Consider the following 24,204-nt stretch of genomic DNA (forward strand, 5'->3'; position numbering starts at 1 on the left):
ACTTATTGCCATGAGATATCATGTTATGTTGTATGTACCTGTATTACTTTGCAACCTTTCTCCTTTAATGGTACTTAATGCATGTACAGTCACTCCATGGAGATGCTGATGCCATTCAGGGGTCACGCACACAAGAGTGTATCCTCCGTGAGATGAACTCCTTCCCTATGGAGGTCTGACCTGCCCAACAAACAACAGTGTGGTCTGGAAATAACCGAGGACTCCATGGGGCAGTTCAACTTTCTAAAAAGAGTTCCACTGGACATGAATGTTTCTCCCTAGGGGGGAGGACACCTTTTGTGAGGAAGGTATGCAGGCTCTTACTAACACCATGAGCCTAATGCAACAGGTCAGACAACAGACCAAATACCTCCTGAAACCTGGATCAGGGGTGGTACTCAAACGCTTCATTCATGCCCTGAAAAGGGACACAAAGACATTTTCATTCTCAGACAATCACATACATCAGCAACAACAAGTGAGAATTGGAAGAGCCATCCTGCCACAGGCAAAACTGCCCGAATGACTCCTATGGGGTCATGTTCATATTTGACCCCAATGGGGTCAAGGGGGGTCTGTAAGGAGGAAATGGCTCTTTGAAGTGGAAAATCACAGATGGCATTATTCCTCTGTTATTTAATTCATTTGGTGGGGCTGGGTGTTGTTTTATGGTGCCCTGTTGTGCTGGTATTGTGTTGATCTTCCCAGCCCCCTGCAGAGACTCTTATCTCAGATCTCTGTTCCTGTTTGTCTCAGTGTAAATTGCTGAGGTCAAACTAGGAACAGGACAATGAGAATGAGAGGGTCAAACTTAATGTGATATTAGAAAGTGATTTCTGCATGATGTTTGGACTCATTTTAATGGTCTCAATGTGAGTGGGAAAATGGTCTCAGTTCTACAGCTGTATATATTAAGGAAAACATAGTTAACAGAGACTTGATCATTTTGGCCTCTGTGAGAGGGCGAAGATGCCCCTGAATAGAGGGGGAGGGAATTCCCTCCATTTGGTTGTTAATGTGTGAATCTCATCTTGAGAAACATCCTGGTAAGGGGGGTTATCATTAGGTCAGATGCAGGACGAAAATGAGTATTTAAGGGTAAGACAGACAAAGCTCTTGGAGTCTTCTGTCTTCAGATCTCCCTCACACACGTGTGAGTATAGTCATTTCGCAGCAGCTAGGTATGTTCATGTTCTTTAAGTGTTTTTATGTTTCGTGTAGTATTTTAGAGTAAGTATTCTTTAGGTTAGCTTTAGTTCTTCATTTTCATACTTGATTGGATGTACTGTAATTAAGTAACTTGTGCTTGTTATAATAAATTATTATATACTGACCCACTTTGCCCTCTTAAGAAATTCTTAACTAAGAGAAGTACTCTCAGGTACGGTGTTTCCACAGAAGTCGAACTAGAGGTGGCTCCAGACCCACAGTGGCCGAAAGCGTAGCGTAAACCTGCGAGGCAACTGGCTATCCTCACCTGGGCTAGACATGTTCTACTGAACTGTTAGTGGTATTATATAGTGAGGGTTTACCGAACAGCCTCTGTTCTAGATTGAATGGTTATACGGGATCGCATTACAGTCAGGCACCCGTCCCTGGACCAGGTCAACTATCAAGCTGTAAGGTCCCGTAGCAGCATTATAGGACCTCTGAGTTAGTTACCCAGAATAGTTACGGCCTGTGCCGTGGGTATGTCAATCAGCTGTGGCATTATCCTAAGCGACATTAGTCCGAGACAAAACCAGTTATTAAAAAGTAAGGGAGGATTTCATATTACAGACGATAGGTGTACAAATAAATGAGTTGGAGATCAGCCTACACAAACCCGGTATTTATATGCATTCTAAGTAGGGAGCTAAGACTGAGCTCCCCAAAGAGTGGGGTCAGACAAGAAATGGAGTCAGATAAAAAGGTATTAAAGAGAATGGTGCTGTAATAAACTGTTACATTTTCAGCAAATCCAAGCGAGAGAAGAATTCACTCAAAGCCTTCCAGACGGCCTTTCCCTCTTTGGTTAGGTATATAAAATTAACGTCTTACATGACGCTGCAGTTTGCTCAAATATGGCTTATCCATAGTTTGCTGTGGGGTGGGGTATCTGCAGCGGGGTCCTGTGTGGACTGTGGATAACAAAAGGAGAAGCTCTCTCACATGCTCTCACAGAAGCGGGCCAGGGTGCTGGGCTTCTCCTGGTTGCGGCGCTGCCGGAACCAGCGCTGGATGGTCCGCACATTCCAGTCCAGCTGCTTTGAAAGGCCCTCCAACCTCTTCTCATCTGGATGCTGGGGGAGCCGTGGTGGCATGAGAGAGAGAGAGAGATGGAAAAACAGAAAAGACAAGGAAAAAGAATGTCATTCATAACCTTTCTTCACGGATGACAGAAATGTAACTCGACAGGATAAAAAAAAAACATTGCCACATATAATACCACTGCTTCACAACGTCTTTTCAGGGCACTACTGAAATTGAGACCACGCCGTGATACCGAAACATGACAAGTTGTACAAGAATAGAACCCCTTCACCTTCCAGGTGAAAGCAACAAAGACACCGTAACCTGGTTTCCAGAGGCAGCGTGCGCTCTGCCTCCTTCAGCGAGGAGGTGAGGCGTCTTCAAGGCCTACGCCCCAGCATCCTCCCTCCCCCCGCTGTGGACCGTGCTCAACATTTGTCAAGGAAACTTAGTTCTGAGCAGTGCCAAAAATAGCCGTGGCTGTGCGTCAGCAGACGAAGGCACAGATAAAAGCGTGGAGATCTAGCAGTCCTGCTTTTCTTCGGGGTCTCACTGTTCAGTCTCCCAGTTATCCACACAGTCCTTCTTAAGTGGGGAAACTGGTCTTGCGCATGTCTCTGCAAATTCGAGGTCTATGCTTGTACAACATTGTCATTGAGTCGATTCACCGCTCCCCTCCTCCTCTGAGAACAATATGTAGACAGACGGCTTACCTTGGTGATGGCAGTGAAGACCTTCTCCAAGATGGCGTTGGGCTGGGCCCTCTGAGGTCCATTGGCTTGGATTTTCATACCCAGGGCACATGGTCTGGCAATGAACCTGCATTAAGGATGGGATGCTTCATCAGATAGGGGACATCGATTCATCACAAGAAAATCAGCAAAATTGTCCTTTCACATTGGTGAGGGAGAATCTAATTTCTGGGAAAGAAAAGAGGGCTGCACTCGTTCTGGCGAACTGAAGGCTTTTAGTTGTTCTCCCCCATTAGACCCTGTCAGTATCTCTCCACTGGCAGGTGCTTAACCAACCACATTATCTAGATCGAGACACAATACAGATGACATCTTGCTCTGCATCTTTATCAAACCTGATGGCTCATATGATAAACATCTCTAGGTCTGAGGCCAAATGAATGGCTCGGCCTTGTCCTGCTCTGGCAGAGAGGACACAAGCTGAAGTCCTTATCTCTGGGTGATAAAACACATTGGGCTTGACATTCGCAGTACAACTCAAACCTGTATCTTCCCCAGAAATCTATCTGAGAAATTACACCACAGCACATAATGGATGTAGATGTACAAAATGAAAATGAGTAAATAAATAATAAAACTGAGAAATTCATCATCATGTGATTACTAGGAACCATCACATCCACCTGGCTGTGGGCTTAATGCAAAACATATTAATGGAGCCTACTTGGTCAGGAGAAAAAATCTGTTATGTATTACTCTTACACTTATAGATAAAGCATTCTACCAAGAGCTCAACTGATACTGAAGCACACATGAAGAGTCTCTGTAACTCTACTGGCCCTCTTGCCTGTGACTCAAATGTCACTTTTGAACCACGGCAGGAGTCAGGCAACAGGAGGCCACTGCGGCGGTGGCGGCGGCACCAGTTGAGAACAGTTGAGAACACGTGTACTGTGGGAGGAACTAAGGGGAAGCACAAGAGCACCCGCCTCTGCAGAGCCGGCGCTCCACGCACAAACAAACCGTTAGAATGCTTTCGCACCACCACCACACCGACACAGAAATGCACAAGGAAGCAATAGCCTAGTCGTGAAACTTGCAAACTACCTTAAACCAATCCTACGATTCAGGCCAGGGAACCCATCTATGCTGTATCCTACCTGAGGTGACTACAAAAGAGAGTTATCAGCATGAACAAAGACAAAAAAAGGGGTGAATTGGGTGTCTCTGTTTTGTCCCTCACAGTTCAGTAGCCCTGTTACCAGTTTTGGGGCAAACCAGATAAATATAAGTAACTATTAGGTCAAATACAGGCTATGTCCAAATGTTCAGACATCTTGGTGTAGATCTACATGGTTTGGAGAAAGACTGATGACAAACATGTTTGTATGAAAAGCATTTTAACTGTTCACGCTCAGAACAAAGAATGCCTTCACTGTCCTGTGTTATAATACATGCATGGTATCAACATCAACCTCTTTAGGATAGCTTTGAATGGGCTTTTTAATAACAGACATACCAATGTGCATGAAAGTTCTTCCATACCCAGAGGCAATGAGGATAAACTACAGAAAGACCAATAGAAGACCAATAACTCAATTTAGCTTAGGCCATTTACACGTGGTGGTCCTGAGTGAAGATTGCAGCAGAAAATATTCATATTGCCCCCCCCCCCCTCCAAGCCTGGGGGCATTACACAAGCAGTCCATTCCAGCTAGGCCCACTCTAAGCTCCTGCTCTCTGGCTTTCAGAGTTCCTGCTCAGGCACAGTATTCCCAGTACCTGAGGGATATGTGCTCTGAACACAAAGGCTACGTTCGGTCAGACATGCTGCAGATCCAAATCATTATGACAAGTTGGAGCCTTTAGTGTACACTAGTACTAGACACTGCTGAGACTACTGTGCATGACACAAAAAAGCAAGGATGAGAGAGTACTCAAGATGTCCCACCTCATAGAGGGGACAAACAGGACAGCTCTAATTATCACTGTGGTGCAGTTATTGTTGAACAACTACTAAATATGCCAACATATGCAAATGGCAGTTTTGGTGCCCTTTACATTCATCTCTGTTCACTGCAATATCAAAATGAACAGTCTGGTTTCGCAGGAAGTCAGTCCCAGAAACACTCAGTTCCCAGTACCTCGCTGTAACAAGATTTACAGTGAGCAGGGGCATTTTGTCAACTGCTTACCGGGTTCCTAAGTGTTGTGGTTTGAACATCTCATTTACAGTAAGTCTGACTAGTTTCAGTCTTACCTGTATGTCGACCAACCAGGGGAAGTGCACTTTGTCTAGAAAGCTTTAGTTCTTCTTTGGCTGATGTAAACGTGCAGATATCACGATACTAGGAACAATTACTGAACAAGATAAGCACGAGTTTTCAGCCTCTTGGAGACTACAGGCCAACTGTAACTTAATTATTGTATCCATCACCTATATAACGGTGACAAAAGACTATACACAACCATATTCCAAAACAATTGATTGAAATGTAAGTCAATGAATTGTTGACGAGGAAAATGGCTACTAATAACAAATTCTTCCTGACAGACTTTCCACAACGCGAGGTGCGAGGCTCGTCCAGGAAATCCTGAATTGATTGCAAGATGAATTAAATGTTGAATGAGACACTTACACTTCTAGATTCCAAATTTGAATTAATTCATCACAGGGACGACAGGTTTCACACACATACCTTTCAAATACCAGTCGAATCATGAAGATGCAGAATGCTAAAGGACATGCCAGATACAGATCCTCTGCTTGCGGGAAGGTTAACTCGTCTGTGTTTTTTAAGTCAGCCCAGGTTACATTATGAGGGAGCCAAAATCTCTCGTTCCAAAACCAAACTAAAATACCAGCCATGGTGTTGAAAGGCAGCCCAGGCGCCCCGTTTTCACAAGTTACACACGGTGTTATCAACAGCCGATGCTGGGCTGTAGTGATCCGACGGCAGATCTCTGCAGGTTTCAGTGTGATGATGGAATCAGTATATGCACCGCCCGTTTATTTGAGGAAGGAAGTGAACTCTGCTTTTCAGCTTATGATTGGCTCGCCTATGTGCCATTCATTTAACGTCAATTTAAAGGCCTCTACAGTAAACCACAGTGAACGACCGGGAACGTTAATTCTTGGTTTTGAAGATGATCCAATATGTAACTTTAAAGTTGTGTAGAGCACAAGCAAATACTCCCGCATCGGACTCGGACTTTACCGTTACAGCAAGGAGGCTAGCCCATGGGTGCTAGCGTATGTCGCTAGCACGTCTCTGTGTCGGGGAGTGAGGTTCACAGCCTACACTCACCCCCTAAACCTCACTCGCACTACTGGTCACGGTACCAATGTAACTTGCGTTGTGTGGACAAGTACAGTCCCGCACCGGACTTGAACTCGCAATCACGGGCATGCTAGCAAGGAGGCTAACCCATGTAACCCATGGATGCTTCCGTCGCTAGCACGTCTGGTAAGGTGTCGCGGCTGATTACGCACTACTCAACACTGAGTTGGACGTTGGATAGTGCTACTGCCATTTGTTGTTTCAGTGTCATTACTGTACACAGTCAAACACTAAACAACACTGTGGGCCAACCAAGTTTATTGTAAAGGTTCAATGGGAAATAGGCCTGTTGGCTTCTCATTTCTTTCAGATTCTCAAACGAGTAATGTTAACTGAATGTTCACTAAAGCCTGTATAACAGAAATAAGTGTTTTGGTCATAAGACCGGCATAAACGTATCGCGCCCGTACCTTGATATTTATTTATTTTAGACTAGGCCTATTTCTAACAGCCTCAGTCAAAAGTGTGGCCGACTGTAGTTGTGTGTAGGCCTAGCCTACACTATGTGACATGTAAAGTTTTACATCGCATAGTACAGCACAGATGTTGGTGGAATAAATGTAATTACAAGAAACTTTAGGCCGAACGATTTTCCAAGTGAGCCGCTCTCTTTGAGAATCTACATACAGTACGGTAACAGAATGTCCAGTAGAAATGAATAGCCTACTGGCGCCATCTACCGGCCAATATGGGCACTCGCCTATATGCGTTCTACATAGTAAGTAAACTGATATTTTATTCTAATGTCTATGAATATTTTGCGTCACGTTTTCTCAAAATACAGCATGCCTGTTTTTATAATGAGCTTTTGTTATTTCGAGGAAAAGGGCACCTGAGGTGTCATAAACCGGCGATAAGCTTCTTTAAAGCCACTTTAAAGACACAACGTGTTTAAGTTATGATACATTAGTGAGGCCTTAAAGTAGCATCTGTTGGCTGCCTGCACCATAAAACATCTTTTGTTGAATATTTTAACAAAACAATACGTGCCTTAACATCGGAATAATTTTGTATTTAAGAACGTGTGTGAGTTCAGTAGGCTATTTCAACCTAAACCGCCTTAAACGGCAAATAATCGGATTAGGGCGTTAAAACTACAGGCCTAAATTAAATGAAGACTATCTATTTAATAACACAACCAAAAGTTATCTGAAGTCTAATTAATCTGATCAAACAGTAGGTTATTATAAAACCAACTATATTCAATAGTTTCGATATAAGATACAGAAAGCTATAGTAACCTATAGGCCTACCGTTAATCTTATTTTTTTTTTCTAGTTTCTAGTCGCCTCAAGAATGGCCATTTTGCAGATGGGTGCATCGCGCTAGCAGTATTATCAGAAGCAGACACACTTTTTTGTCAGGAGGTGAGGGCTGCTTTCTGTAGCTCTGAGAGCTGTCAACTAGCTAAGCTAAGTAGCTCAGCTGCACAGACAGCATCATGGCGGAGCAAGGCGATCCTCCGGCTCTTGGACACCATCCGCAACCAGTGCCGACAACGAGCTGGCCAATTATCAAGGAGTCTTACCAGCTGCAGGAGGTTATAGGTTAGTTGCTCTTATGGCTACATTGTTTATTTATTATGCTTATCTATAGGCTTACTAGGATCTTACCAATTGTAAATGACGATAAGGGCCTACCGGCTTTTTCATATGCAACAGCCGATGTTGACGTACAAAACTAGTCCTTTGCAATGCGGATGTAAGACACCGGAATATTTCGCATGCATGTTCTGATTAAAGATTAAGATATGTAATGTACTGTGCATCTTAATATTAATTTGAACGTGTCACGACAAAACGGCGACTGTCACATTGTCCAGAGGCGCAGTGCGTGTGATTTTTTTTTTATCCTAAAGATGCTTTGACATGACATTCATCTACAGCCTACTGTGGACTATCATTGGGGAATGTTATTAAAAGTCAGCATGAACAAATAATTCAAGGCCATATTATTAACAAATGAGGTGTTGCATTCAAGCTTTAGGCACCGCGGTTTATAGAAACCTCCCGAGTGTCATTTCCCTCTGAAGTTTAGGCTGCCATACCGCTCTTTCAGTTCCGCCGCCACCTGTCGTAGTAAAGACCATGCTGCTTCAATATTGTTGGTTTAAATTGGCTTGGTCCGTTATATATGACGTTAAAAAGGCACATTTATCCATGTATCTATGATTATGTTATTAGACTGTTTTACTGCCGCTGGATGTAGCCAGAGTAACGGTATGGTTATCTCGCTGGAATCGTGAGACGACTATCGGTCGCTCCTCATGCCTTTCTAAACTGTTATTGGTACCTTCTTTATAATGGTCAGATTATGTGCTCCCTCTGTTGGTTCAACTGCAGTCCGCACACTGCTCCACAAATGTATCGCAACGTTGAACTTTGTATCTGTGTATCCTAAGTCATTTGTTAAATGTGTGAAGCAGTCAAGCAATCTAATCGTCAGTAGGCCCATGTACCTGAATAATGCCTTGTAGGCTAATAGTTCTCTTCTCACAGTACAGCTCGATGTAGAGGAGTTGGGTGCGAAGACTTACAAGTCTATGGTATTTAACTTCTGATAAGAGGTTATAACACATGTGTCCCTTTGCTGCGCAGCACTCATCACCACAGCTCTCATAATCAGCACTTCGGTGTAGACAGGTCTCTCCTCATCCTTATCTATCACTAGTACTTGGCATGGTGTGTGCTGCATGTCATACAAGTTAATGTTCTTATCTGTGCTTTTGTGTGGATCTATAGAGTAGAATAGAATAAAGTAGAATAGTTGATGTTGTATGTAAACAGTGTAATGACAGTGTATTCAGTGTTATTACCTATACCTTGAAGTGGTCTTGAAGCCTATTATGGAACCCTAACTTAAATGAAATGAATGATGGACAGTGAATTGGTTACTCAGATCAAATTAAAAGGTCTCTCAGTGCAGCTTTGTTTTAGAGAAGCAGTATCAATCCAAAACAATAGTAATAAATCATTTTGATTACTTATGAATGATGTGTCTGGTCATGTTGTAAACAATAACATGGCGTCCTTATTGTCCATCATCATTATGCAATTATACTGAAATTGTATATTCTTGACCTTTATACCAAATCTGACAGCGTTAGCTTGTGGGGTTTTGAAAAGTCCAGGCTGGCATTTTTCATTTCTTTTTTCATGGTTGTCTTTCAGGAAGTGGGGCCACGGCAGTGGTGCAAGCTGCCCTCTGCGTCCCACGGCAGGAACGCGTCGCCATCAAGAGGATCAACCTCGAGAAATGCCAGACCAGCATGGACGAGTTGTTGGTGAGTGGGTTGATAAATACAGGCTAATATTTTTTTTTCTTGACGTGTTTTGGCCAGACAGATACCACCCAGTCCTCCACCCCTACCCCCACAACCTCCCTCAGGCCCTACCTGCCACTCCCAGGATTAAGCTGTTTCTCATTGATCCACTTTGTTTGGGTCTTGTGAGAGGGCCGTCGGGTTCAGGGTGATTTATGTCGGGACAGTTGTGCACATAAATGCATGTTGTGAGGGGAAATGTGTGATTAAATGGGCCTGCACCCCAGTAAGCTGATCCAGAATGCATTTGTTTCAGTCACACAGCTGCAGGGATGACAGCAGACCTTTCAGGAGTTGTTCAACAATGCCTAACTTCTCCTGACATTTTTCTGATTTTTTTATTTAGCTTTGAATTCATCCCCCCCCGTCTTGTCCTTATACAGAAAGAAATTCAAGCAATGAGCCAATGTAGCCATCCAAATATCGTAACGTACTACACTTCGTTTGTTGTAAAAGATGAGCTTTGGCTAGTCATGAAGCTTCTCAGTGGAGGTAAGTTTGAAGATTCTCAGTTTTCTCAGATATTGATAAAATGCAGGCTTGCTAGCTATCATGTTAGCTTTGTATGGAATGCATGTGTTTGCAAGTGTTTGGGTGGATATCCCTGCAATTGGTCCAGTGAGGTCTGTGTCATTCTGAACCTGTGCAGGGTCGGTGCTGGATATCATCAAGCACACAGTCAACCAAGGAGAGCACAACAGTGGAGTCCTAGACGAGGCCACAATAGCCACCATTTTAAAAGAAGTTTTAGAGGGCCTTGACTATCTGCACAGAAATGGACAAATTCACAGGTAGGACTCCCTTCCACTGTTTTTTAATGTTTGTGCACACTCTTGTGTGTCCAAATCACACTTTTGCAATGATACTTTAGATTCGAGAGTGGCAATGTAAGCGTTCACTCTGGCTTTGCTGACATCACTGTGCACATTCACCACTATCACAGTGTGTGTATTGCACAGAAAAATCTATCCATGTATTTGAGAGATATCCATCAGTTGGAGGGATCCACTCAATGGCATTGATTGTAAGACCAGAAACCCACAAATGGGAGGTCATGAATGAACCTCTGTGGACGTCACAGACCGGAAAGGCCTAAACCATTGCCATCCCTCAGGGGTGTGTTGGGGAGTGACTCCAGTCAGAGAACTCTAATGAATGCCGACAGATGCGATCGATTGTTGCCCCACTCAGCATTGGGTCACCCAGAGTTTCTGTGTGTGTCTGTGTATCTGTCCGTCTGTCTGTCTGTCTGTCCGCAGGGACGTGAAAGCGGGGAACATCCTGCTGGGGGAGGACGGCTCGGTGCAGATCGCAGGTTGGTCAGGAGATTACTTATTCCCGGGAGAAACGGATTGCGTTTCAAACCACACTGAACAGGGCTGTGTTGGTTGGGGGTGGGGTGAGAGGGGGGGTTGCTAAGGCGTGGCAACTGCTTGACTGGCTATATACAAGGCAACCATTTCTCCAGGTTGAGTGTGAGTAGGCAACCAGTTAACCCTCCGCTCAACACGACCCATTCAGCTCTGCCCAGACTCAGAGTGAGCCCTCTCTGGGGGCATGAGGGGTTAGAGGGTAAAGATACTCTCTCGTACATGGCCGGGCATGGACACCCATTACTTCTAACCTTCATCTGACATGTAAATATTAGTATTCATCAGCTGTCCTATACTCACATTGTTCTCTGTCATTAATACCTCTCTTCTGTATTAGATTATTAGGTAACTACTAGCAGTTGTTTTGATTGATTTGGTGGTTATTATCCATTTAGAACATGCATGTGTAAATAACTCAATTTTAAAATGACACAGTGATTTGGATCTGTGCTTAAACTATCAGTTCACACGTTAAGCGCATGTCAGATATATATCTGTGGAATGTATGGAATTTACAGGATGTGGAATATTTACCAGATAAAATTGGAGGGATTGATTTCATGCTGGTAAACCAGGTGAAATTATTTATGGTGGTTGATTTTTCCCCCCAATCTGAAGCGGATGGGGTGACTGGTTCAATTGCGTATTGATTTTGGTTATGTAACCCTGTTGGCTATTTTTGACCTTGGCTGACAGTGCTCAATGAATAACGTAGCAGGGGTGAGGGATTAGCTCTAAGGCATAAGGCGGTAAATAAAATTGCATTTGGAGATGTATTTTTCGTTCCAGGAATACCTTTATGGATATAAACAGTATTAAAATGATTTACCAGAAGAAACATGTCAACCACACTTGGGTAAATCTTTTCATCCTGGGTAGATTTTGGAGTCAGTGCATTCTTGAATACGGGAGGAGATGTAACCAGGCACAAAGTCCGCAAGACGTTTGTAGGTACTCCATGTTGGATGGCGCCAGAGGTGATGGAACAGGTAGAACTCATCAGCAGTTCTTTCAGTCAGTTTGTTTGCCTCATAGCATTCCGGCTCCTGAAGTTACTGTTCTGTTGCTGGCAGGTACGAGGTTATGACTTCAAAGCAGACATTTGGAGTTTTGGAATCACTGCCATTGAATTGGCCACGGGGTCGGCACCCTACCACCGATATCCACCCATGAAAGTAAGAGACTGCACTGACTTCACTCCATACTCTCGGGCATCTAACAGTCACCTCCTATGAAGTTATATGTTTATGGACCACATTTTAAGCCCTCTGTCTTATTCTATGTTATCCATTTTAACAGTCTGAACGATTATGGATAGTGGTGTTGTAAAAGGCTTTCTTTTTGCCTTCCAGGTCTTAATGTTAACACTGCAGAATGACCCCCCGACCTTAGAAACGGGTGTGGAAGATAAGGAAGTGATGAAGAAGTATGGAAAGTCCTGTAGGAAACTTATAGCCATGTGCCTTCAAAAGGACCCTGCCAAAAGGTTTGAGTCTCAATTTATCTTTGATTTGTTTCGTTCTGTTCAGGTTTGTTTTGTTTTGGTAATTGTAGATGTATTAGCTCCAAGGTAGTTTCAGCGCTCAAGCTAAGGTCACAGATAAAAGGCGCTTTCCACTTCCGGAGCTCAGGGCTCTTCCCAGGTGACTTATAGACCCTTTCAGCCGTAGCAGGAATAAGCCTGCATGTTACGCAGTCTAATATCAAAATAATGATACATTGTTTCCTGCAGCAGTTCCAACATTAGATGATTAAACCAGAGATTTTTACCTCATTAGGATTACCTCAAGGTTGAGTAGACAATTGAATGTTGCTTTAAAGTTGCTAACATGCAGCTGGTATTACTTGATAAACCAATATACTAGCACCTCTATGATTAAAGCCTGTATTTCAGCTGCAGACACCTGCCTGTGTTCATTGACTGTAACCTCAACAAGCTAGCTATGTAAACTGTAACTTATTTTGCTGTACTCTGGTGTAACTTCACCCCCAGAAACGGCCCTGAAAGAGGCCCTACAGGGGCAGTTCCTGCAGTGGAAAACTAAAAGTAAAACTATATTAAACTAAAATTAAAACTATTAGTGCTGACACATCTAAAACGGCCTTTGACTTCCTAAAGTGGACTAATCAACCGCCTCATGAGAGATATTTTAAAGTTTCAAGATGATACCAGAGCCTGTTAGGGGTTGAAATCTTTTGTACAGCTTGCCAGTGGAAGTTCTGTTTGACTCAAGTGGATATGTAGACTTCCTCATGGTCGCTTCCTTTTTTGGTGGGTTTGTATGGTTCACTTAGACTGAATTATAGTCCTCTTGTCACAGACTGGGTGAAAGGTCATTGCTAAAGCAGTGCTTATGTACTGAACTACTACTTCATTCTGTCCTCCCTCAAACTAAATGTATTGCGCCCCCCCCTCCAGTTTATATGGTGAGGATTAGCTGTAAATGGGTGCAATCTGACCTGGAGGAATTGAAATATAGGTACTCTTGCAAGCACAAGTGTGAATTCATATGCAGTTCATAAGGTGTCCATCACCAGGATGGCTGTGTCTTTTGTGTGGTATGATCTCTGGGTGAGAGAGGGCTGTGTAGTCAGGAGTCAGTGTGTCTCTGGAGAGTCTCTTAAGAGAAGATGGGGTCTGTGCTGTCAGAGGTACAGCATGTCTCATACACCTGGAGACACACGTGTGAGCTATGTGAATTACGCAATGGTCAATGAGCTCATTGTTCTTCTTCTGTCCCCCACTCTCATCTCTCTGTCTCTGTCTCTCTATCTTTCTCTTTCTCTCTCTCTCTCTTTCTCTTTCTCTCTCTCTCTCTCTGTTTCTCTCTTTGTCTCTCAGGCCCACTGCAGCAGAGCTTTTGAAATGTAAATTTTTCCAGAAGGCCAAGGTACGTCTGTTAACCTCACCAAAACCTCATTTCTATTTCACCTCCACCCACATAATCCCTGCAATGCATTCAAAGCTTATTTCCCTTCTCTCAACTGAACAGACCCACGAGTATTTGACTGAGAAGTTGCTGTGTCGAGGTCCCAAAATAGCCCAGCGAGTCAAAAAGGTAAGGCCTCTCTCCCGTCGAGACAGCAGACACATGCCATTCAATCCCTCATCCCTCATCAGCAGCAGGAGCAGCAGCAGCAGCTGTATTGACTGAGGGAGAGAGAACACTGAGAGAATAGAATGCCTTGCTTTGTTTGGGGGACTTCTGAAGGGTGTTGACAGTACAAGATCCCCCAGAAAGACAACTTTACTGTCAACATGCTCCCATGCCTACTCATACGTACACACACTAATGTATGCACATACACACACACACACACACACACACACATGCTGTACGTAGATGTGAACACAGACAGACACACAAGCACACAGACACGTGCACATACACACCCACACGCACACACACCTACACGCACACACGCCCACACGCACACACACCCATACACTCACACACCCACACACCCACACACCCATAAGCACACACACCCACACCCACATACACACACACACACACACACACACACACACACACACACACACACACACACACACACACACACACTGTCCTGTCCAGGTTGGCCCTTGGGTCGAAACGAGGCGGGGCTGGGCCGGGAGCCATCAGTCATGCAGAAGGCAGTGGTGTGTGCTGACAAGCCATGCGTTCAACGCCGTCTAATGCCCCTCTCACGGCAAATGGACGTCAAAGACAAATGGGCCTTAATGTGAGCAGTTAGGTAACTGGGGAGGTGCACTTAAACACAGCCATTTGCATGCTCAGTTGATTCCCGGTCACAGTTAACTGGCCGTGAGCTTGAGGCCAAATGCCTGGATCTGATGAAGCCTCAACTAACCCTTACCCTGGCTGGGCCTGCTGTTCCCTCTGCCTCTCCCTGTGGGCACCTATGTAGCTCTCAGAGCTAGCTTCTATGGGCCTTCACCAGGGACACAGCCGAAAACCAGTGGCAAATATAAAGGTGGCTTGACTGGTGCAGGTGTTTTACAGAGTCAAATATGGTTTTCATGGACAGTAAGAGTTGTGGTAGAGGTGAGCAATTGCATTTGGACATTGAGAGTGATATTTGGTGATGTTTTGTGAAATGCATTACAATAGGCCACATGTTTTGTCAATATTGAATTCACTTTCACCTTTCAGCGGTTTATGCAGATGAAGCTATTTTTCATTTCCCATTGTTTCCCTGTGAAATATATTCAGTGGCCTCCATCCTCTTTCATATTCATTTATTCTTCTCTCATTTAAACCCGAACTGCAGCATAACTGTGTGGGCCAGAGGTACATAAGATCGCAGATCAGATTGTAACTTGACGAGGCTGCGACCCATGGCACCCAACCACATCCATTTTACAGAGACCACTTGGAATTATGAGTCAATGTGTGGGACTGATTATTAAACATGAGAGTGCAGTGAACTGTTGAAAAAAACAAATGACAAACTACTAGAACAGATACCCCAACGAACCAAAAAAAGGAAAAACAAAATGGCCACACTGAGATATATTGGATAGGATTTCAATTGGATAGGGACCGTTGCTGTGATCCGAGCCAGAGCTTCCTAAGCTCCTGGTTCCTTTCCAGTCAAACCGGTGGGCTTGATCCCTGTCAGTGCTGCTCCACTAAATAATGAATATTCTGTGAGGCATTTCGGACACAGACCATCTAAGTGACTGTTACGCTCATAACCTGATGTATGTGAGGTATGCTAGTTTTCAATCAGATAATAGCCTAGTGTTATTCAGTGTAATGCAAGTATTTTTATGTTAGCTCTACACAACAAACCTACAAAGCAAAACATGATCCTCAAAACACAAGGCATAATTGTTGAGAAATGTGAAGCATGGGTATTTGTACAGCGCTTGTGTATTTGTAATAGCATTAATGCTACTGATATCAGGCTGTGTCACAGGTGCCCGCTTTGTAAATACATATTTGATATGTTGAAAATATATAAAAAGATACCTCAATACAATAGTAAATATTTTGTCATATCACATATTGTGATTTCTTTGTAGATCATTGTGCTTAGAGTGTTGACTTGTTGATGTGAGAAAAGTTTTGGTTTTGATACGTGACGTAAGAGGATTTCAGACTGGGGACGGAAACAAGAGAGGACTTTAGCTGTGCCACTTGATCATGAAGAGAACCGAATGTAAAGTGGAATCAATTTGACAAATGCATTTTCGCCGTTGTAAAAATCTATTACGGCAGAGGCTATTCTGCCAAGACATCACAGTAAATAAAATCTCAGTTGTAACAGCTAGAGTAATGCATCCCCTGGTCTTCACAAGGCAGTGCGGCATCTGAGTTTTTTCTTTTATTTAGTCTTAAAGGACCAGACTTACATTACAATATTATTTTACTATACATAAACATCTAGTGACAGCCATGGAGGAATTTAACTATTTCTAAATGAGCCACATTATTTCCAGTTGTTGAACCACTAACCTCATTCTCAAACCCCCCCCCCTCCCACCATTCACACATTTGGCCAAAGCACCATCGGATTTCCTACTGAGTTCAATGAAAAAACGGATGTTAAAACACATTCAGCAAAGCCCCAAACAACACTGTATCAACATGGGTGAAGTTCTCATTACATCCTTACTTGCTGGTCAAAAACATTGTACTTCAGTGCGCATCTATGAGCGTGTGCATTGACATAGCATTTGAAATACAGTCTGTTGAGACAAGTGGATGGCTGTCTGAAAACTGATTACTTAACTGATTAGTTAAGTCAATGAGCCAGGTGTGGAGAATTACACTTAAAGCACGACACGCACCCTAGTGCACTTACATTCCTTTGTACTTGACAGAGGAAGCTAATGAATACACAGCAGGAGTTTTCTGTCATCCTGACCTTGGGCGGAAAGTAGTGAATGCAGCAGATTCCTGGCTTCAGGGACCGGATTTTTAATTACTGGCAAAGCTCTAAGGCAGATTGTGACACAAAACTGACTGGAAATCGTGGGAGGGGAAATGCACAGTTGAAATGTTGTGATTTGATGACCTTTCAATTGTGCATTTGTGTGCAGGTTTGTGTATGTGTGTGTCTGTATGTAAGAGTGTGCGTGTGTGGTGTGTTGTGTGTCAGATTGTGTCAGTGTATATATGTGTTTTGTTTTGTACATGTTTGTGTGTGTGTGTGTGTGTGTTTAAGCTTGTGCACGGTGTTGTGTGAATGTGTAATAGATATGTGTGTGAATATTTGTATGCATGTTTATGTTTGTTTTTGTGTGTGTGTGTGTGTGTGTGTGTGTGTGTGTGTGTGTGTGTGTGTGTGTGTGTGTGTGTGTGTGTGTGAATGCAATGTGACAGCTATGTGTTTGTTGTCTCTGCGGCTGTGGCTGTGTTTACTCACCGTTTCTGACCTGAGGCGTTGACTGGTGTATGGGGCTGGGTGAGGTGGCTGGGACCCAGAGAGAGAGAGAGAGAGAGAGAGAAAGAGGAAGAGATAGAAAGAGAGAGCGAGAGAGGAAGAGAGAGAAAGAGAGAGAGAAAGAGAGAGAGAGAGAGAGAGAGAGAGGAAGAGAGAGGAAGAGAGAGAAAGAGCACAGGAGAAGCTGCCAGACAAATACTCTCTGACCCTCCACTGTCAGACACTGTTTCCTCACATACACACATACACACAAAGACATACATACTCTCTCTTCCCTAACCATCTCTTTTTTTCTCACACACACAAGCACACACACACTCATACACACATACACACGTGTACACTCCGAGACACACTTCCAGACACACGCACGCACACACACGCTCCTTTGTTGTTTGACATTTTAGTTTTGAAACCAGCCACTGACATTTGGAATTCGAAAGTCAATTTATGACAGAAAAATTGAGACATTTTGCATTATGACTGAATGCAATAAAGGCAGAGGGTTCAATTAGTTTACTGTGTTGCAAGGCCTAAGTTAATGGTTTATATTGTTAGTTTGTTTTACTGTCCCAGTGTGTGTGTGGTGGGGGGTGGGGTTGTGGAGGTGGGGGGACAGTATATCACACATAGAAAATGTACCAGGAGGACAACACACAATTTAGAACTAGTACTCATGAGTATTGATCCTCAACAGCACACAACAGCAGGCAAAATAAGACCAGGCTTATAGTTCCCTCAGCGAGTGTGAAAAGTTGAATTCCTCCTTCTCACCTCTGCGTACTAGAGTGGAGTTTGGGACTTATGTAGGGAGGTCTCCCCCACTACAATGGTTTAGACCGGGCTCCCTCAACGACAATGGTTGAGTCCAATAAGAGGCAATTGGACCAATTAAGCCCAAGTGGCGGGCCTACTTAAAAAGTGCCTTCTTCCTTGAGAGGAGAGCATTGAGAAGGCGTGAGAAAGGAACATTTACTTGGTGTGAGGTGAAGTGAATTGTGCCTAGTGAACTGTGCCTAGTGAACTGTGCCTAGTCTTTGTGAGTACCTTGAGTACTGTGTGTGTTTTTGATTTATGATTGTTTATTTTGTGAACATGTTTTGGGGTTGATAAGAAAAGCCACCATGATCTCCAGCACCATGTTCTTTTCCAACTTCGCCACTAACTCCAGTCAGCCCACATCCCAAAACACAGAATGGCCGCCTCGGTCCCTCACAGAGAGAGACTCTGTTTAGTGCTGCAGTGGCCATACCAAATTGAGCCCTGCTGCACCTCAGGGACCTGTACCAGCGTCCAGAGGGCATTGCAGTGAACTGGCCGTCCAGTGGCTGAGAGAGGTGCTGTGCTATTGTTATTGCAATGCGTGTGATGACCTTACAGTTGAGCTCTTGAGTGGTTGGATGTGGGGAGACTTTATTATCTTGGCAGCAGTGTACATTTTGTATGCGTGCTAGTTGTGCGTGGTTTGTGCCAGACAGCTGATGTTCAAAAAATGGGTAGAGAAGATGGGTACATTGAAATGATTTTGAGCTGCCCTGGGCTGCGTGTTATCATCTAGTTCTGTATTTTTGACATGAGATGGAAATTCTGATCTATTTCAGGAAGTGTACTTTTGCACCAACCAGTGTTCTCGTGTACAGTGCCCTTCAGAATAATCAGATGTGAAGAGAATAGCTATTGTGGAGAAAGTATTGGAGAAACATCAAAATGCCAGTGACCTTTTTCTATGCAGTGACAGAGCATATTTCAAAGTCAGACAGACATGCGTTGCTGTCTTGCATTGAAATGACTATTCTGCATGTGTTACTTGCGTTGACCAGTAGAGGGCGATTGTGCCCTTTGTTTCTTGATCCCACCATCGCTGGCTGCGGGGAAATCATCTGAGATGAAATCAGACACAGTCATTGTTGGCATCAGCAAACATCTGTCATTCACCCTCACACCACCAAATCATTTGCTCCCTGCTTATTCATGGACCAGTAAGGTGCCACAAGATGTTAGACGCTTTTCTGAACTTATTTAAAAAAAAATTAATCCAATATTTATTTATTTGTCTCCCATGCCTTGCCTTTTATTTGACCAAAATGTGGCGTCTGTACTGTGCTGTTCCCTTTATAGCTATTTAGCAGATGATCAAAACTGCAGGCCTATAAATTAGTTATACTGCATGAACCACATGGCATATCGTTTTTGCATACGTTTTTAAGGTCAAACAGGTGCTTGTGATGTTATACAGTGAAGCTCTAATGGTAGGCTTCCTCTCAGCTGAATCTAAGAGTCTGTGTTCTGCATACAATAGTCTACTTCTCTATGTAAAGTAGAGTGTGTCGGGTGTCTCAAGTGTGTATGGACTGATGCTGTTTTTGTTCTGCTCAAGGAGCCCGAACCTGATATTGTGGAACAAGGGTTCGGAGAGACTTTAGCGCTCGTAGCTTTGATGACGCAAGGATTTATTTTTTGCTTCGACGGCTAAATAGCAAGGTGCATTATCTGGTGTCTTTTGTGTTTATGCGACTCTGTGTACACCATGCTGCTTTTTGCCATCGCACCCACTTTTAGACAGATGATTCGCAAGAGCTGACTGTTCACTGTAGCGTAACCGCTTCCCTCATTCCATATTCACACCGACATTCACTCTGGGTCCTGGTTGCCATTTGTGCATATTTCTAGCAGGGTAAGTGTCAAGCTCATTCCAGTGCTTTGCTCGTGATTTTACACGGAAAAACTGTCCAGACAAAAGCAGACAGACGGTACAGGGTCGACCCTGGCAGTGTTAGATGCCTAGGTGAGATTTTACTTTGGCACCCTCTCCCTTCCAAAATAAATACATAGATAAACTACAATGGTCAATGCTCACATTAAACCAAACAACAATGAACTGAGGTAGCAAAATCAAGTCGAAGAGACACTATCCTGTCTCCAGCTGAAGATGCAACCACTGTTTGATCCATAGACGGGCTCTGGTAATACTGATCCCAACCTGTCCAAATGTAGGTGTGCTGCTGTGTGTAGTAATCTGGTTTATTACAATATATTGGCTGAAGTCATATCTCATATCTCCAGTCAGTCTATGCACCATAACACCCTAGAACAACAGGTAATGCTATCTTAGGCTGCAACAGACATTATAGCCTAGGCTATATGGCTAACTTATGTTAAATGATGACACAGGCTTATATTACACACTGCCATTCTTAATGGGACAGAAACTTGTTTGCATGGAGTTAGCCTACTTGTTTATACAGGTGTAAGCCACGTACTCCCTTCCAGACCACACACTTTTTAAGCATTCAGGAACGAAATGGACCACCTAAATGCACTGTTTCCTATTGTTAGCTAGACACCATATTCCTTGCATACAATATTGCAAACCATGTTTCTTTCATGGCTTATGTTGCAAAAATGCAGGTTATCAAAGCAAAAGCACCACGAGAAGAAATCAATCCTATGAATTGTTCATTTGTCAACATCAGCAAAACATGGTTTGGGCGAAGAGAATTTCTCCAGTGAAGTGAAATATGTTGCTAGGATTTACTGTCACATCAGACAAACCCATTGAAGGCTTTGTTTCCGGTAGACTACGCCCTTCTCTTAGAAATAGAACAAATTGGCTGATCACCATGACCACCAATGTCTGGCAATTAAAAATGTATATTCTACTCTCTGCACACTCCTACCGAACCCTCACAGAGATTGAAACGTGATTGGATCAAATCTGTTTTCTCCCCACGCTGTCTAATGAAGTAGTCGGTCAGCTTCCTTCACTTCAGGTCAATTCTGCTTTGGTTAAAACACAAATGTCCTGTTTAAGGTTTTTTTCTGTTTTTATATGAGCATTATGATCGGACACTGACAAGTTTATAATTGATCATATTTTCATAAAATGCACTGGACTTCCCTCTGACCGGATACGTAAGGGTCTTTTTTGTGCTTGTGTTCAGGTACGTCGAGTGCCTGGCTCCAGCGGGCACCTGCACAAGACGGAGGACGGCGACTGGGAGTGGAGCGATGACGAGCTGGACGAGCAAAGCGAAGAGGCCAAGGCCACAGCCAACCAGGGCAGGGTGAGCCAGTGCCCACATGTTGTACCTGTCTTGCATGCTTCATTTGGAAGGGGGTGGATATTAGAATGCGTCACAAACCCATATGGGTCCACTTTGACGTAATTGGTGGCGACCATAAACACAATTTATGATGCCGTCAACACAAGTCACAAGACATCAGTCAGTACATTCATTTGAACCATATTTAGTTTGACAGGGTTGAGGTGTTTACATATATACAGATGGACACAATGAAGTTCAGTTTAAAAGATGTCACTGAATTGAATAGGTTTCGTCATATGCAACTTGAAACTTCATTCAGTGTATATTTGTCTTTTAGCCTTACTCTTATCCCAATGGGGGTGTTGTTTTTGCATGGAGGTAGTGTTTCATTTATTTATTTGGCTTTGGCTGATGCAGGGCCCTGTGTAGTAGGAGGTGTTTGCCTCTGAATGTATGACATGATCAAAGACGCAGTGATCCTTTGATATGCCTCGGGGTGTGTCTCACCGCTGCTGGAGAAATGCGCCCTCGCCGGAGCAAGGAGGCGACAAATCACTTAACGAATCTTCCAGCTCGCCTTCCCTCCACCATTTTCACATGTCTTTTGTTTATGAGCAGAAATGCAAATGGCTGTGCACTGATTGCATCCACTTCCCACTGCTCTGGCTGCCTTCTTGCCAGGAGGATGTGGCAGTGGGAGGGTGGGATGGTGGTTTAACTCTTGTTTCTCATTACCTTGTAGTCCCCAAGGGTCAAAGAGGAGAACCCAAACGTAAGTCCCCGCTCGCTCCCGCTCTCGCTCGCTGCCAAGCAAAAGCTTTTTAGATTGGATTGAAAAATCATTGCAAATCATAGTAGTGTTTTCCTCTCATTTTTTCATTGTCATTTAATGTCGATTGTTTTTTCCTATCTATCGTTTCTATTTTTTTCTCTTGTTAATATACTAGGTGTAGACCTGTGTGTGATTTATTCAGGTCTTGTAGACTCTCAGTTGCCATGAGTTGTATTCGCCTTTATCCCTCTTCATAATGTTGTAGTGTGTATCTCATATCACAGACCATGCTGCAGGATAAAGAAGGCTAAGTAGGCTAAAAAGGTTCAGGATAGGTTCAGCTGAGTTGAATTATCAGGGGCTGGCAGGAGTTCTCTGGTAAAAGATACATTATTTGATTGCAATTCCATTCGCAGATTGTCTTTCTATTCTTACGCACGAGAACAGATTTGTACTCCCACTCCCCAACCCTACAAAAAAAAAGGTTCACTTTAGGACTAGGTTGGGGCTTTATCCAGTCTGAATATATACAGCTACCATGCTGTTACTTGACTTTGAGCCAGATTGCCTACTGAGTCGGTTTAAACTGGATGTTCTTCAGTTCCTGCATCTAAAAGAGCCCAGCGTGTGGATCAGGTTGCATGTGCTATCATTCGATGCAGCATGGTCCGCATTTCATTATGTTATTTCTTTTTTCAGCCATTATTTTCCTGCTGGAGTCGTCTGCATAAACATTTGCACCCTAAAATGAAAGGGACGCTGCAATCAGTGCTGACTGATGTTGCTTTTCCCCCCCCCATCTAGCTTGGCCACAGCTCCGAAAACTGTTTACAGACAACACTCGCACCCAATCATTACATCTGCTGTGCTGTGATTACTCTCCATTTGCTTTTTTTGGATTAGCTACTGTGTGTTACACCACGATACGCATTGCTTGCATCTGCAATCTTGGTTTGTGTGTGTGTGTGTGTGTGTGTGTGTGTGTTTGTGTTTGAGTGCATGTTGTGGTGGAGGGGGGTGGTTGGGGGGTTTGATGGTGTGGGCGTTAAACTCTCACACACACAAAACAAGAAAGTAACTCCTTGATGGAGGAGGTGAAGGAGAAGAAAGACAAGGTGCTGTGCTGCCGTCACCACTGTGCCTTATCCGCTGGTTTCTCCCGCTTGCCTCCGCAGAGCGAGCCCAATGCCAACAGCGTTCCCATGGAGGGGCTGTCCATTCAGCATCCCCAGGTGAGGAGGGGGGCCCCTATGATTTGTTTTGATTCAGTGACCCCGCTGCCCCACTGAGCGACTCCGTCTCCCCACACTCTCGCCGGCGGCAGGTTCCTGTGGGGGAGCCTTTTAGCCGTAATGACAGGGAGCGAGCGAGCGGCCCCCGCCGACAGTGGAACCCGCTGCAGTGCCGCGCATTACTCATTTAAAAGCCACCGGGGCATTCCGGCTCCTCGTTCCGGTGTCAGCTCAGGGGGAAAAACCCACCAGGAATGGATTCTGGGTAGCGGTGGATCCTTCTACTGTTTTAGAGAGCCTGGGTCACTGCCTGTTTACAAGAAGGTTGAGAATATGTTTGTAATGCATTATGTGTAGTGCCATTCTTGCTTCTCAATGTAGGTCATGTTTTATTCCATGTTTAACCTCCTTTTGGGCAAGCTCACACTCCACAGACATTTCATCATCACACTTAGTCAACAGTGGAGTTGATATCGCTTCTCTTTTTCTTTCTTCACTTTTGAAGGTGCAACCGTTTGAGCGTCCCCCTGACGTGGAAGGTGTTGTGAACATGGTCCTGCGGCTAAGGTGAGAACCTGTTTTTTTTTTTTTTTAAACCCCTTTGTCTCTCTTGTGCACAGAACGGAAAATGAGACCCAGATCAGTCATTGGGAGGCGGGGTGGGAGGGCTGCTAGCTGGGAGCTCATCTCCCCTTCTGAAGGCTGGGCTGGAGAGGAGCTGATGCTCTTCCAGCAGAGGGTCTTATAACCCCCCCCCAACCCCCCCCCCCCCACACACACACACCTCTTACCAGCCTC

The 24,204-nt window shown here is 44.0% G+C and overlaps 2 protein-coding genes across 2 annotated transcripts in view; one reads left to right on the forward strand and one right to left on the reverse strand.

The window, feature by feature from the left end:
* The window catches only part of cers6 (ceramide synthase 6), a gene marked incomplete at both ends in the record, with an annotated part of 31,768 nt that extends 25,975 nt beyond the window's left edge, over positions 1–5,793 (reverse strand). The window contains 3 exons of the mRNA XM_080838737.1: positions 2,152–2,282; positions 2,946–3,051; positions 5,624–5,793. Of these exons, the coding sequence (XP_080694863.1) occupies positions 2,152–2,282; positions 2,946–3,051; positions 5,624–5,793 (407 nt within the window). The remainder of the gene's footprint in view (positions 1–2,151; positions 2,283–2,945; positions 3,052–5,623) is intronic.
* A 1,913-nt stretch (positions 5,794–7,706) lies between these two features.
* Positions 7,707–24,204, forward strand: part of stk39 (serine threonine kinase 39) — a gene marked incomplete at both ends in the record, with an annotated part of 28,597 nt that continues 12,099 nt past the window's right edge. The window contains 14 exons of the mRNA XM_080839423.1: positions 7,707–7,812; positions 9,436–9,548; positions 9,971–10,079; positions 10,237–10,378; positions 10,847–10,902; positions 11,840–11,949; positions 12,034–12,135; positions 12,313–12,446; positions 13,803–13,851; positions 13,954–14,019; positions 21,298–21,420; positions 22,145–22,174; positions 23,350–23,406; positions 23,912–23,973. Of these exons, the coding sequence (XP_080695549.1) occupies positions 7,707–7,812; positions 9,436–9,548; positions 9,971–10,079; positions 10,237–10,378; positions 10,847–10,902; positions 11,840–11,949; positions 12,034–12,135; positions 12,313–12,446; positions 13,803–13,851; positions 13,954–14,019; positions 21,298–21,420; positions 22,145–22,174; positions 23,350–23,406; positions 23,912–23,973 (1,259 nt within the window). The remainder of the gene's footprint in view (positions 7,813–9,435; positions 9,549–9,970; positions 10,080–10,236; positions 10,379–10,846; positions 10,903–11,839; positions 11,950–12,033; positions 12,136–12,312; positions 12,447–13,802; positions 13,852–13,953; positions 14,020–21,297; positions 21,421–22,144; positions 22,175–23,349; positions 23,407–23,911; positions 23,974–24,204) is intronic.

The sequence above is a fragment of the Sprattus sprattus genome, assembly GCF_963457725.1.
Source record: "Sprattus sprattus genome assembly, chromosome: 5".
In the NCBI taxonomy this organism is placed as follows: Eukaryota; Metazoa; Chordata; class Actinopteri; order Clupeiformes; family Clupeidae; genus Sprattus; species Sprattus sprattus.